The 16,147-nt window shown below is 39.1% G+C and overlaps 1 protein-coding gene across 2 annotated transcripts in view; it reads left to right on the top strand.

Moving 5' to 3' along the window:
* Positions 1-16,147, top strand: part of cacnb3a (calcium channel, voltage-dependent, beta 3a) — a 70,531-nt gene that overhangs the window by 13,025 nt on the left and 41,359 nt on the right. For both annotated transcript variants that reach the window (XM_061904587.1, XM_061904588.1), the window contains exon 2: positions 1,920-2,012. In XM_061904587.1, the coding sequence (XP_061760571.1) occupies positions 1,920-2,012 (93 nt within the window). The remainder of the gene's footprint in view (positions 1-1,919; positions 2,013-16,147) is intronic.

Here is a 16,147-nt window from a genome sequence, read left to right as displayed (position 1 = left end):
TGTTTTAAGTATTGTAAGAGTCTGCGATGAGTAGCGACTTGTCCAGGGTGTACACCGTTTTCCGCCCAATTGTAGCTGAGATAAGTACCAGCGCCCCTCGCGACTCCAAAGGGAATACGCGGTAGAAATGGATGGATGGTATTGTAAGAGTTTTTGTTAAAATAAAGCTAATAATGACATTTGTTTGTGGCCCCTTTTTTAAATGGGGCCACTGGTACCGGTACCAAAATATGGGTATCAGGACAACCCTAATTTCTACAATAAATGGCGATGTTCACAGACATCACAGGACAGAAAACGTCTTAAGTCAGAGCAAATTCGTTTGAGCAAGTATGAAGTAAGGTAAGACTATTTTCTTTTAAAATATCTCTGCAATGCCGCCACTGTTTGATTTCAAATTTATGTGACTTACGGGGATCCCAAATACACAAAAGCAGGTACTATCAGGTAAGAAAATTTGGTTTTGCATAAACGGTACCGTTTAAAGCATAAGTCAGTATTCATTGACACCCCTGAAGTAAATACCGCATTTTTCGGAGTATAAGTCGCAGTTATTTTCATAGTTTGGCCGGGGGTGCGACTTATACTCAGGAGCGACCTATGTGTGAAATTATTACCACATTACCGTAAAATATGAAATAATATTATTTAGCTCATTCACGTAAGAGACTAGACGTATAAGATTTCATGGGATTTAGCAATTAGGAGTGACAGATTGTTTGGTAAACGTATAGCATGTTCTATATGTTATAGTTATTTGAATGACTCTTACCATATGTTACTTTAACATACCAGGCACCTTCTCAGTTGGTTATTTATGCCTCATATAATGTACACTTATTCAGCCTGTTGTTCACTATTCTTTATTTATTTTAAATTGCCTTTCAAATGTATATTCTTGGAGTTGGGTTTAATCAAAAAAATTTCCCCCAAAAATGCGACTTATATATGTTTTTTTCCTTCTTTATTATGCCTTTTCGGCAGATGCGACTTATACTCCAGTGCGATTTATATATGATTTTTTTCCTTCTTTATTATGCATTTTTGGCTGGTGCGACTTTTACTCCGGAGCGACTTATACTTCAAAAAATACGGTAGTTCCAATTCCTTACCTGGCGTAGAAGCAAACAGGTAGAACATCACGATCATTAAGCTGAAGTTGAAGTGACAAAGACATGACATACTGCAGTTCTCATGGTAACCTTAGCATTTACACAACAAAAGAGGTGTCCTGACTGGTCCACCAGTAATATAGACCACACAAGTAGATAAGGTTACCTGGCTATAACACCGATAGAGACTTTATTTTTCTCATTACACACCAGTGAACCATCAACATGATTTTAAACAGTAAAATGTACACTTATTCTTTCTTCATGACATATCAGGTGTTTAATGAAGAACCTGTGAGGCAATTATTTTTCTCTATAACCTGAGTACTTAAGTCATAAACTATAGTGCAGACTACGAATTTTAAATTAAAATTAAAGTATCAATGATTGTCACACACACTTGGTGTGGTGAAATTTGTCCTCTGCATTTGACCCATCCCCTTGATCACCACCTGAGAGGTGAGGGGAGCAGAGGGCAGCAGCGGTGCCGCGGCCAGGAATCATTTATGGTGATATAACCCCCAATTCCAACCCTTGATGCTCAGATCCATGCAGGGAGGCAATGGGTCCCATTGTTTTATAGTCTTTGGTATGACTCTGCCTGGGTTTGAACTCACAACCTACCGATCTCAGGGCAAACACTAACCATTAGGCCACTGAGTAGGTGGCCTAGGTACAATAGTAGTATCGTGTTGTTGAAAGATAGTATACCTGCCTGAGGGTCACAATACGCAATCAATACATGTCTGATATTGGAAAAGTGATCTGTGTTTTCACGTGTTGATTTTTTTTGTCTTTTTAACATAGCTGCCCAGGAAGTTGCCTAAACGTAAGAGCCGCTTCAAACGCTCCGATGGCAGCACCTCCTCAGACACAACGTCAAGTTTTATCAAGCGTCAGGTACACATTTTTCTACACTACTTCCTGTGTGTTGTTTTGTGTTGATCTGATTTAAGCATCTTACAAATATTCGGAGACCCATTCTGTACTCAGTGTTGTTGTTTTTGTCTTAAACATTGACCTTTGCACTACAGTTTTTGCATTTTCATCCACGTTGGTGTCCCTATAGTTGCAGTTTGTCCATTTGCTCAATAGAGGGCAACAACATGCTTAAATCCCAACAGAGGCTCATTTTGTAATTAACGTTTTTGGGTCAAGCACAGGTAAGAGAGACAGCTTGAGGTTTGGTTAAGTGCTCAGACTGTTTCAAAGCATCTCTGCTGTTTTAAAAATGTCCTGTCGAAAATATTTTATTTGTTTCGTGCTGGTTTGGTGTAGGGCTATTTGCAGGGTTACATTTTTATCATCTTCTGGGGGACTCAGTAGCTAACACTACACAAAATTGTCGATGTACATTGCAAATGTACTAAATACCATGTGTGTATTATTCAATTTGACTACTTTACACATTTTGTAATGTGATTGCATTACTTTTATCCATCCATCCATCCATCATCTTCCGCTTATCCGAGGTCGGGTCGCGGGGGCAGCAGCCTAAGCAGGGAAGCCCAGACTTCCCTCTCCCCAGCCACTTCGCCTAGCTCTTCCCGGGGGATCCTGAGGCGTTCCCAGGCCAGCCGGGAGACATAGTCTTCCCAACGTGTCCGGGGTCTTCCACGTGGCCTTGTACCGGTTGGACGTGCCGTAAACACATCCCTAGGGAAGCGTTCGGGTGGCATCCTGACCAGATGCCCGAGCCACCTCATCTGGCTCCTCTCGATGTGGAGGAGGAGCAGTGGCTTTACTTTGAGTTCCTCACGGATGGCAGAGCTTCTCACCCTATCTCTAAGGGAGAGCCCCGCCACCCGGTGGAGGAAACTCATTTCGGCCGCTTGTACCCGTGATCTTATCCTTTCGGTCATGACCCAAAGCTCAAGACCATAGGTGAGGATGGGAACGTAGATCGACCGCTAAATTGAGAGCTTTGCCTTCCGGCTCAGCTCCTTCTTCACCACAACGGATCGATACAACGTCCGCATTACTGAAGACGCCGCACCGAGCCGCCTGTCGATCTCATGATCCACTCTTCCCCCACTCGTGAACAAGACTCCTAGGTACTTGAACTCCTCCACTTGGGGCAGGGTCTCCTCCCCAACCCGAAGGTGGCACTCCACCCTTTTCCGGGCGAGAACCATGGACTCGGACTTGGAGGTGCTGATTCTCATTCCGGTCGCTTCACACTCGGCTGCGAACCGATCCAGTGAGAGCTGAAGACCCCGGCCAGATGAAGCCATTAGGACCACAACATTTGCAAAAAGCAGAGACCTAATCCCGCGGCTACCAAACCAGAACCCCTCAACGCCTTGACTGTGCCTAAAAATTCTGTCCATAAAAGTTATGAACAGAATCGGTGATAAAGGGCTGCCTTGGCAGAGTCCAACCCTCACTGGAAACGTGTCCGACTTACTGCCAGCAATGCGGGCAAGCTCTGACACTGATCATACAGGGAACGGACTGCCACAATAAGACAGTCCGGTACCCCATACTCTCTGAGCACTGCCCACAGGACTTCCCGAACGACACGGTCGTATGCCTTCTCCAAGTCCACAAAGCACATGTAGACTGGTTGGGCAAACTCCCATGCACCTTCAAGAACCCTGCCGAGAGTATAGAGCTGGTCCACAGTTCCACAACCAGGACGAAAACCACACTGTTACTTTTATGATTTTTTAAATTTATTTTTGTGCAGATAATTATTGGCTTTGTTGCTGTGTATGTATGTGACACATCCCACTGTACTGTACCTTATGTAAACACGCAATGTTCTGTGGCAAGGAGCATTAGCACAAGGAAGGGGGGCAGCTGCAAGAAAAGCGAGATAAAAAAGGCTGAGCAGACACCTTTTTCAGGAGGAAACATTAGTTATCCTGATCGGGGGGCTTGATGACAACCTCCAGATCCCCTGAAAATATTGCAATGGCGTAAAATATTCATGGTTCTCCTTTTGAAGGAAGGCTTGGGGCATTGGGATGTGTGGGTTCATTGCTCAAACGAGCACCTCTCGGTCATTACCTTCATTCCCGCACACAACAGGCGGTGCCAATAATAGGTGATCCGACAAAACGTGTTTAATGCAGAGGGAGTCTAGTTCCCTAAACAGAGCAGATACTTTCTTGGCTGTGCCGGGGTGGGGTGTCCACAGAGGAGCAGTGGTGTATGACTCATTTCTGCAGCAGCATGCTGCCATATGTAGGATTGAATGTTGGTTGGACTTGAATGTCTCTCTGTGTGATTTTATTGAACAAGCCATGCATAAGCAATGTTTGTTGTCGGGATGGGGTGGGGGGGTTCTAGGATGTCTGTTTTAGATGATGTAAATGGGGAAGGGGCACGGTTTAACCTGCATGTAGCGTACTGAGAAGGAAGGAGCAGTGGTTTCCCCACATTATCGGAGTAAGTAATCATTTCACCTGACCCATCATCTGCTTCTGGAACAAAGAATTCCAAAAGCAGATGATGGGTCAGTTGAGGACTTGAGTGAGCTCATAGACAGAAATCCCAATTCCATGTTTTTAAAGAAGGTGACAAAAGAAGAAGTAATCAAAATTGTAAATAATTGTAAATCTAAGACCTCAACTGACTGTCATGGAATAGATATGGTAACAATAAAAAACGTTATACAAGACATTTCAGAACCTCTTACATATATTAGTAACGTATCATTTTTAACCGGCAAATTCCCTGACAAAATGAAAATTGCTAAAGTTGTACCAATTCATAAGAAGGGAGACTCACACAAGTTCACTAACTATAGACCAGTTTCATTACTTCCACAATTCTCCAAAATCATAGAAAAACTATTCAATAGTAGATTAGATACATTTATTAACAAAAGTGGGACGGTCGTGGAGAACCAATTTGGATTTAGAATAAATATCTCAACTTCAATAGCATTAATCAAAATAACAGAGGAAATTACCAATGCAATAGACGGTAAGGAATGTGCAGCCGCAGTATTCATGGATTTAAAAAAAGCATTTGACACAATTAATCACGATATTTTAATTAAAAAAATTGAACGTTATGGTATCGGAGGTTTGGTCTTGAGCTGGATAAGAAGTTATTTAACCAACAGGAAGCAATATGTGAAGATGGGGGAAAATAGTTCAACACGATTGGATATATCTTGTGGTGTACCCCAGGAATCAATACTGGGACCAAGATTGTTCAATCTTTAGACAAACGATATTTGCAAAGTTACAAAAGATTTGAGGTTAGTTTTATTTGCAGACGACACAACTTCGTTCTGTTCAGGAGAGAACACACAGAAGATAATACAAATAATAACAGAAGAAATGAATAAATTAAAAAAATGGTTTGATAAAAACAGGCTATCCTTGAATCTCAGTAAAACTAAAATAATGCTATTTGGTAACAGTAGAAAAGAGCATCAGACACAAATACAAATTGATGGAATAGATATCGAAAGAATAAAAGAAACCAGATTTTTGGGAGTATTAATAGATGATCAAATAAACTGGAAATCTCATATACAAAACATACAACATAAGGTGGCAAAAAATATTTTAATAATGAATAAAGCAAAATACGTCCTGGGCCAAAAATCACTTTATATTCTCTACTGCTCGCTAGTGTTACCATATCTGAGTTATTGTGCAGAAATATGGGGAAACAACTACAAATGTGCGCTACATTCGTTAACTGTGTTACAAAAAAGATCGATTAGAATAATACATAATGTTGGATATAGAGAACATACAAACCCTTTATTTATTGAGTCAAAAATATTAAAGCTCGATGACTTGTTAAAATTGCAAACAGCTAAATTGATGTACAAAGTAAATTATAACCTGCTACCAAAGAATGTACAACAATTCTTCGCAACTAAAGAGGAGAAATATAACCTTAGAGGAAAATCTAACTTAAAACATTTGTATGCCCGTACAACACTTAAAACTTTTAGCATATCAGTATGTGGAATTAAATTATGGAATGGATTAAGTAAAGAAGTTAAACATTGTACTGATATGACCCAGTTTAAGAGGATGTTTAAATTAATAGTGCTTAAAAAGTACAAAGAAGAAGTATTATGAGAAACACTTTCAAACTTATTGAAAATAAGATATTCTTCATCTTAGTATGTTAATGACTGAAATAATTGAGTACATGTTAGAAAACTGCTGTGTTACTCACTCACAGATGTCATTTTGCTATTTGATATTTTGCTGTAGAGAAGGTCAGTGAATGAATGTATATATTTGTGGGCGCTCTGAAGTGGAAAAGGGGTAGGATTAAATAAGCTGTGCTTCTTCCTACTCCTTTTCGGACATGATGTATTGTATTGCGAAATGATGAAATTACCTGATGTATATTGTTGTATGTATGTCATGTTCGAAATAAACTAAGAAAAGAAAGAAAAGAAAGAAACACAACCCCCTCGTAGCATAACTACTACTTTTCCCCCGATTACTCTTGCTTAGTACCGTTCCACCATTTATTTTTTAGACCACCCTCCCTCAAATTGAGCAATTGACATATCTTGACTTTGATATTGATGTAACCACACTGTGATTTATGGCATTGTGTACCTGAGAGCTATACACGTGTCAATGTTTGACATTGAATTACGACTGTGCAGTTAATGAAATGCTTTTTTTCTATACAATTTTGGTGACTGGTTTTTGAAATCTCTGACTTTGCATTTTTTGCTGTTAGTGGGGTGTGAGTGTTTCAACCTCCTGGATAACATATTCTGTTTTCATACACACTCTTTTTCTCTTGAATGAGACCATCTGGTCTTAACTTGGCCTGCAGTCTTGGTAAAAATCATTTTTTGCGTTTTCCTTTTCTTGTATTGATCGTAAATGCCTGAATTACACAAAGCGCTGGTAATTGTTATTCAGTCCAACAGTTATCGTCATTGTAACTTAAATTAGAAAATACAAAGTATTAAAGTTAAAGTACCAATGATTGTCACACACACACTAGGTGTGGTGAAATGTGCCCTCTGCATTTGACCCATCCCCTTGATCACCCCCTGGGAGGTGAGGGCAGCAGAGGGCAGCAGCGGTGCCGCGCCCTGGAATCATTTTTGGTGATTTTACCCCCAATTCCAACCCTTGATGCTGAGTGCCAAGCAGGGAGTTAATGGGTCCCATTTTTATAGTCTTTGGTATGACTCGGCCGGGGTTTGAACTCACAACCTACCGATGTCAGGGCAGGCACTCTAACCACTCGGCCACTGAGTAGGTCATTAGGTAGGTCAGTAGGTTAACAACTTAAAAGCTCACCCATGTAGTTGAGTTATCCTTCAGGGGTCACCACAGCCACTCGCATGCATGATTTGATTGGCTAGGTATTTACGCAAGAAGTTTTTCTGGCACAGCAGTCTCGTTTATCCGTGTTGGGTACAGCCAATGGAGAGCTCCATTGAGCGGGTGTTAATTTTGAAGTGCACAGAAGAGTGAGAATTTGTCACCTTATGTCTATGTGTTGAATCAGGAAAATACAATGTTTTAACTATGGATGCAACAATAGCTCGATACATCGATAGATCAATTTATATTCTTAAATTAAAAAAATACCAAACTGTGCTCTGGAAGTTTGCCTTCCAAGAGATAGCTATCCATCCAAGATCATTTTAAAATGTAATCAATCAATTTTATCCGTACTACAAAAGAAAATCATTAGATTTAAGAATGATAAACTTTATATCAATCAATCAATCAATCAATGTTTACTTATATAGCCCTAAATCACTAGTGTCTCAAAGGGCTGCACAAACCACTACGACATCCTCGGTAGGCCCACATAAGGGCAAGGAAAAATTCACACCCAGTGGCACGTCGGTGACAATGATGATTATGAGAACCTTGGAGAGGAGGAAAGCAATGGATGTCGAGCGGGTCTAACATGATACTGTGAAAGTTCAATCCATAATGGATCCAACACAGTCGCAAGAGTCCAGTCCAAAGCGGATCCACCACAGCAGCGAGAGTCCCGTTCACAGCGGAGCCAGCAGGAAAACATCCCAAGTGGAGGCGGATCAGCAGCGCAGAGATGTCCCCAGCCGATACACAGGCGAGCAGTACATGGCACCCGGATCGGACCGGACCCCCTCCACAAGGGAGAGTGGGACATAGGAGAAAAAGAAAAGAAACGGCAGATCAACTGGTCTAAAAAGGGAGTCTATTTAAAGGCTAGAGTATACAAATGAGTTTTAAGGTGAGACTTAAATGCTTCTACTGAGGTGGCATCTCGAACTTTTACCGGGAGGGCCTTCCAGAGTACTGGAGCCCGAAATGAAAACGCTCTATAGCCCACAGACTTTTTTTGGGCTTTGGGAATCACTAATAAGCCGGAGTCCTTTGAACGCAGATTTCTTGCCGGATGGAGCTAGACCGTGTAGTATTTTATACGTAAGTAGTGAAACCTTAAAGTCACATCTTAAGTGCACAGGAAGCCAGTGCAGGCGTAATGTGATCAAACTTTCTTGTTCTTGTCAAAAGTCTATCAGCCGCATTTTGTACCAACTGTAATCTTTTAATGCTAGACATGGGGAGACCCGAAAATAATACGTTACAGTAATCGAGACGAGACGTAACAATAATGATAATAAGGATAATGATCTCAGCGTCTTTAGTGGACAGAATGGAGCGAATATTAGCGATATTACGGAGATGAAAGAAGGCCGTTTTAGTAACGCTTTTAATGTGTGACTCAAACGAGAGAGTTGGGTCAAAGATAACACCCAGATTCTTTACTGTGTCGCCTTGTTTAATTGTTTGGTTGTCAAATGTTAGAGTTGTATCATTAAATAGAGGTCGGTGTCTAGCAGGACCGATAATCAGCATTTCCGTTTTTTTGGCGTTGAGTTGCAAAAAGTTAGCGGAGATCCATTTAGTACTTTTAATAATAACAATGTTAAACGTTAAGTCTATAAAAACATTGGAGTTGTGGCAAACAGCAGCTCTTGTATACGTAAGTTTTGACTTTGAGTTTGTTACCGCTTGTTGATAAAGTGTATAGGAGTGTATCTCCGACTGTGTCTCTCCTTCTCCACTGCTGGCATTATAACATCATAACTTTTAGCTACAGCCCAATCGCAAGAGCCACGACAAATACAAACGCAACAGCACAATAATAAAGCCGTAACACAACTTTTAACCACAGAAGATGCAGCCGACACAACGGATGTGACAGCGGTGCAAGTTACGGCGATGCACCGAGAAGTGAAGTCATTTGATGAGAAAGAAAGAGATAGAAGAGATGGATCAAGGAGGCTTGGATATTTTAAAGCGATAGGCCAACATCGTCAACCGGGATGAGTGAGCAAACATATTCCCCTAAGCAAAATTATTGCTATTGTGCATGACAATGGTGCACTTTATAAAAAACCCAAAAACAAAACATTTTTGTAACACTTGCCTTGTTTTATTTGGCAAGTCGAAAGGACATGGTGCCAGTATTAGATTAGATTAGATTAGATTAGATAGTACTTCATTTATTCCGTCAGGAGAGTTCCTTCAGGAAAATTGAAATTTTCAGCACAATCCCATTCAAGATTAGACTAACATTACAGGGAGACAGAACAGGATCGCTGACGGGTCTGCCGGCTTCCAGCGCCCCTTACAAAAAAGATGAGATACAGGTAAACAAGGGGGGGGGGAATGGGAGAAAAAAATAGAAGTTTAAAATAAAATAAAAAAATCAGTCTTAGCCTGGGCCCTGAAGAGGGGGTGCAGACTGAGGCCAAGGGAAAAAAACAACAACTCATAGCCATAGAACACATGTAAGAGGGAAACATCAAACATCAAAGAACACAAAGGACAGACATTAAAGACATTAAAGCAGCAGATACAACCAGACACTCCTCATACAGCTATGAATAAAAAGTAAAAGAAACATATCCACTGTGGTATGCTGCTTTTTAAATAAAGTATTGGAAAGGATAGAAATGTAGTTTGTCTCTTTTATCCGATTACTAATCGATTAATAGAAGTAATAATCGACAGATTAATCGAATATCAAATAAATCGTTAGTTGTAGCCCTAGACGTCAGTAATGCCGTCTGCAGCAGCTCGGTGAGTTACTTAGTGTAAAAGATATTTGTCAGTTTGTGTAACACTAAATGTATTATTTCTTGTTCAATGTTGTAGTTGCAATGTAGAACTCACAAGTGTAAAGATTATTTGCCAAGTACCTCCAAAGTAGCAGGTGGCCACAAGCTAGCTTTCTTTTACTAAACCACTTTCCTTGTAACCATGTCTGAAGTTTTTGTGTGTCGTATTCCATAGTTTTCACGGTGTTTAAGAAGCCAATAATGGGCCCGTCAATGAGAAGCCATGCCGGAATTTCACATTTTCGGAGCTACAGTCAGAATATAACCTAGTGATGCTAGGTTTTCGTTTTACTGTTCTAAAATCTGGAACAGTCTTCCAGGAGATGCAAGACAGGCCTTAACTTTAGCAATGTTCAAATCCAGCTGAAAACACTTTTATTTAACTATACATATGGCAACTAAAAGTATGTACACTTTTTGCTTTTAATTGAATTCATCCACAATTATTTTGATGATGACTTTGTTTTATTTTTATGATTTCAATTGTCTACTTGTAATTGTGTGCATTTGTGATTTAGTTTGAATTTGCTTGTGTCCGAAGGGTGCTCTATAAATAAACTTGCTTTGCCTTGTTTTTGCCAGTAAACTGCCATTAGGCTTACATTGCTTTTAGAAAAAACACTGCGTAACTTGCACATTCATCAGCTAATGATTAACAAAGAGTAGAAATCAATACATATGCAATTCCTGTACGGGGAAAAAAAGATCCCTCACGGACACATGACTGGAGGACTTAAAGGAGAAGGGATCTTTTTAGGAAATTTTGCCTATCATTTATTATGAGGGACAAAACACTTTTTTTTTTTTTTTTTTAGAATTTTAAAGATAATAAAGATGCGGTTAATTGGAGTCACAGTTGCAGCCTTCAAAACCCTCCACCAACATTTTATATACACACTGCAAGTCTATATATAATGGAAAAACAGACATGTTCATAACATTATGTAATATGTTCAATAGTTACCGTATTTTGATCATTTTAATCATTGCTTTAATTGATTAACGTGGACCCCGACTTAAACAAGTTGAAAAACTTATTCGGGTGTTACCATTTAGTGGTCAATTGTACGGAATATGTACTGTACTGTGCAATCTACTAATAAAAGTATCAATCAATCAATCAATCAAGGATTTCTTCAGCCCATAGATTTCCATTTCAACAGCAGCGTACGTCCGACTTACGGCAACAAAATCGGGTTCTTTCTTCTGGAAACATAAGCGTGTTTGTTTTCTAGGGGTGTAACGGTACACAAAAATTTCGGTTCGGTACGTACCTCTGTTTAGAGGTCACGGTTCGGTTCATTTCCGGTACAGTAAGAAAACAACATTTGGTGTTTTATTTAGCAAATTTGTAAACAATGGCTTGATCCTTTTAACATTGGGAACACTATAATAATTCTGCCCATGTTAATCCACATTAAACTGCCTCAAGTTGTTGCTTGGATTAAATAAAATGACAACTTTTCTTCTAAATATAAAAAGTGCAACATTAAACAGTTTCAAGTCAACTCATCATGCTTAATTTATTACAGCATTGTGGAAGCCTGTAGTTGATTTTTTATTATGTAAATGTTATATGTGTATCAACATGTGATAGCAGGGACCCTGCCATTCAAAACTAGGCTGCTACATTACTAATAAATAATGTAACTATAGCTGAAAAATAGTACAATAGCAATATGAGAGGCTATTCATCCCTAAACACCATGGAGTTCATGTAGGCCAGGGGTCACCAACGCGGTGCCCATGGGCACCAGGTAGCCCGTAAGGACCAGATGAGTCGCCCGCTGGCCTTTTCTAAAAATCACTCAAATAGCAGCACTTACCAGTGAGCTGCCTCTATTTTTTAAATTGTATTTATTTACTAGCAAGCTGTTCTCGCTTTGCTCGACATTTTTAATTCCAAGAGAGACAAAACTCAAATAGAATTTGAAAATCCAGGAAAATATTTTAAAGACTTGGTCTTCACGTTTTTAAATAAATTAATTTATTTTTTTACTTTGCTTCTTATAACTTTCAGAAAGACAATTTTAGAAAAAAAAAAAACAACCTTAAAAATGATTTTAGGATTTTTAAACACATATACCTTTTTACCTTTTACATTCCTTCCTCTTCTTTCCTGACAATTTAAATCAATGTTCAAGTATTTTATTTATTTTTTATTGTAAAGAATAATAAATACATTTTAATTTAATTCTTCATTTTAGCTTCCGTTTTTTCGACAAAAAATATTTGTGAAATATTTCTTCAAACTCATTATGATTAAAATTAAAGAATATGTATTCTGGCAAATCTAGAAAATCTTTAGAATTAAATTTAAATCTTATTTCAAAGTCTTTGGAATTTCTTTTAAAATTTTTGTTCTGGAAAATCAAGAAGAAATAATTATTTGTCTTTGTTAGAAATATAGCTTGGTCCAATTTGTTATATATTCTAACGAAATGCAGATTGGATTTTAACCTATTTAAAACGTGTCATCAAAATTCTAAAATTAATCTTAATCAGGAAAAATTACTAATGATGTTCCGTAAATTATTTTTTTAATTTTTTCAAAAAGATTCGAATTAGCTAGTTTTTCTCTTCTTTTTTTCAGTTGAATTTTGAATTTTAAAGAGCCGAAAATGAAGATAAACTATGTTTCAAAATTTAATTTTCATTTTTTTCCTGTTTTCTCCTCTTTTAACCCGTTCAATTAAGTGTTTTTTTAATCATTTATTCTCTACAAAAAACCTTCTGTAAAAGGAAAAAAAAATGTACGACGGAATGACAGACAGAAATACCCATTTTATATATATATATATATATATATATATATATATTTAAGGTAAATTGAGCAAATTGAGCAAATTGGCTATTTCTGGCAATTTTTTCAAGTGTGTATCACACTGGTAGCCCTTTGCATTAATCAGTACCCAAGAAGTAGCTCTTGGTTTCAAAAAGGTTGGTGACCCCTGACGTAGGCTTTATGATGCACTTACATTATTATATACACTATCATAGACAGAAACTCTTAATTTAACATAATGTCCTTTTTTTCTGCTTCAACACACCTCAATCAACACTGTCTATAACACACACACACACACACATACACACACACACACACACACACACACACACACACACACACACACACACACACAGTAAAATGAGCTAAAAGCTAACTAGCCTTCACCTAAAGCCAGGACTGCGAGTGAGCTGAGCTGCAGTTTGTTTCTAGAAGGTCAACGGGTTCGTAGTAGTTGACTTGGAAGTGTTTAGTATAATTTGGGGAGAGTCCGTTGCTCCCCTGCTAAACACCTATCTGCTCGACGCTGAAGCGCTGATGACATGCGCTCTGAATACGCACTGCTGATTGGCTTGTTACCACTACGGTTGTAACCAATCAGATGGTTGTTTGGGGGGACAATGCAGGGTGCTGTGCATGAGACAGAGGCAGAACGGAGCGGAGCAGCTTGTTAAGACTTTAGCATAGGCGGCTACTTCATATGTTCGTTTGGAACTCGTACGGTACTCCTCCGCACCGAACCGGAACCCCCGTACCGAAACAGTTCAATACAAATACACGTACCGTTACACCCCTAGTGTTTTCTAATCATTGCAGAATCAATAACAGACAACAAAAATGTCTATTTTTGGACAAATTAGGATTCACAACCTTATCGTTTTGAAGCGGAGCATACTAAAGATGAACTGTTGGTTATCGTAGCAAGCACGAAGAAAGAGTGAGATGTTGGAGGCGACAGATTGAGGTGAAAGTAACAAGACTATAAATAGCCGGATTTGCATATACTAGTTCCTGGAACGCAGTTCTAAAAACCACCGCACTCGAATTTAGTTATAGGAACTACCCTTACCCATTGGGACTTTTCTATTTCACGTTCGCACATGGCTGGGGATGCTGGAGACCTTGGTAAGAAACATGTGTGACGTATATCCGCCTGGGACCCGTGACGTATTACTTTCGCGCCTCACCCACCACTGCAATACAACCAAAAACCCGCCCGCGAAAAGTGAACAGAGAAACGACACAAGCAAGAATGGAAAGCTCAGAGGCTACTGTGTTCATGGTGATCTGCTTGCAAGGAATAATAACAATGTGTGGTCAAATTCGGCATCTAATAACGTTAATGGAAGAGCACACCGAGGGAGTAAGGGCACGAAGAATCCAGCGACAGGCGATATTTCTGAGTTTCATGGAAGACGAAAGGATAGCAACGCGCCGCAGACAAAAAATGCGACAAGTTACCGTATGTGTGGATTGTATAGGCATATGTATGATATAAGTAAACATTCCAGGCGGTATTTGACTGTTAGTATTGAGCAGATTGCAATGTGTGAATTTTTTAGACGTTATGCATTTTTCCTGTTGCTGTTGTTATCTCGTAAACAACTCGGTGGGAGTTTTTAAAAATGGCGGGTTTGTGTAGTGCCGAGGAGCAGGGCATACGGTATCTGGCAAGGGGCATAACTCATCAGTTCAACCAATCATCAAACACCTATGTATTTTAGTTCCTATGGTACTCAGTTTAGACCTTGCCTCAGAGTAGGAGCTAAAATGATTATAGGATCTGAGGGCCGTAGTCGGAACACAACGAAAAACGGCCCGGGGAATATAGGAACTCCAAAAAGACCATACAATCGGAAAACGACTAATGTGGAACATGGAGCCAAGCTATTTCAACATAAATAGACTGGTTAACCAAATAAACCGGAAATAACGTCCCCGGCCAGCTGTACCAAACATGCATCTTTCCATCGAGTGAGTCACAATGAAAATATTGATCATGATACATGCAGCACACCAGGTTTGTTAGTACAACTACAGAACATATGCTTTCAAGCTAGCTGTGTACAAATAAATCATGAAATGTGGGCTAATACTTTATAGATACAGTAATATGTTCGAAAACGGTTCTCCCTATGCTTTGATAAGAAAAGAACCGATTCCATGGATTCAAATCCCTTTTTGAGACCTGGTTCCCATTATAAAAGCCACTATACCATATTTTCTTGACCATAGGGCGCACCGTGTTAAAAGGCACCTTGTCAATTACTGGTATTTCTGTATTTAACGCACAAATAAGTCGCAGCGTATTTTTGGCGCAGGCATGTTAAACATACGCTAGCTTAAAACATACGCTAGCATGCATGGACGCTGTTTTAAAAAGGCAGCAGGAGCAAAGCTGAGTTTGACTGTACTTTATGGAAGTATTTATCACTGTACTCTAGGAGTGTAACGGTACACAAAAATTTCGGTTCGGTTCGTACCTCGGTTTAGAGGTCACGGTTCGGTTCATTTTCGGTACAGTAAGGAAACAAAAAAATATGCATTTTTTGATTATTTATTTACCAAATTTGTAAACAACGGCTTGATCCTTTTAACATTGGGAACACTATAATAATTCTGCCCACGTTAATCCACATTAAACTGCCTCAAGTTGTTGCTTTGATAAAATAAAATGACACAACTTTTCTTCTACACATAAAAAGTGAAAAATTAAACAGTTTCAAGTCAACTCATCATGCTTAATTTATTACAGCATTGGGGAAGCCTGTAGTTGATTTTTGATTATGTGAATGTTATATTTGTATCAACATGTGATAGCAGGGACCCTGCCATTCAAAACTAGGCTGCTACATTACTAATGATTAATGTAACTATAGCTGTAAAATAGTACAATAGCAATAGGAGAGACTATTCATCCCTAAACACCATAGAGTTCATGTAGGCTTTTTGATGCACTTACATTATTATGTACACTATCAGAGACAGAAACTATTCATTTAACATAAAGTCCTTTTTTGCTGCTTCAACACACCTCAATCAACACTGTCTGTAACACACACATGCACACACCGCAAAATGAGCTAACGTTACGCTAAAAGCTAACTAGCCTCCACCTAAAGCCAGGACTGCGAGTGAGCTGAGCTGCAGTTTGTTTCTAGAAGG

The sequence above is a fragment of the Nerophis ophidion genome, linkage group LG06 (genome assembly GCF_033978795.1).
Source record: "Nerophis ophidion isolate RoL-2023_Sa linkage group LG06, RoL_Noph_v1.0, whole genome shotgun sequence".
Lineage (NCBI taxonomy): Eukaryota > Metazoa > Chordata > Actinopteri > Syngnathiformes > Syngnathidae > Nerophis > Nerophis ophidion.
Note: the sequence above shows the minus strand (reverse complement) of the source record. Positions and strands in the feature narration are given on the sequence as shown.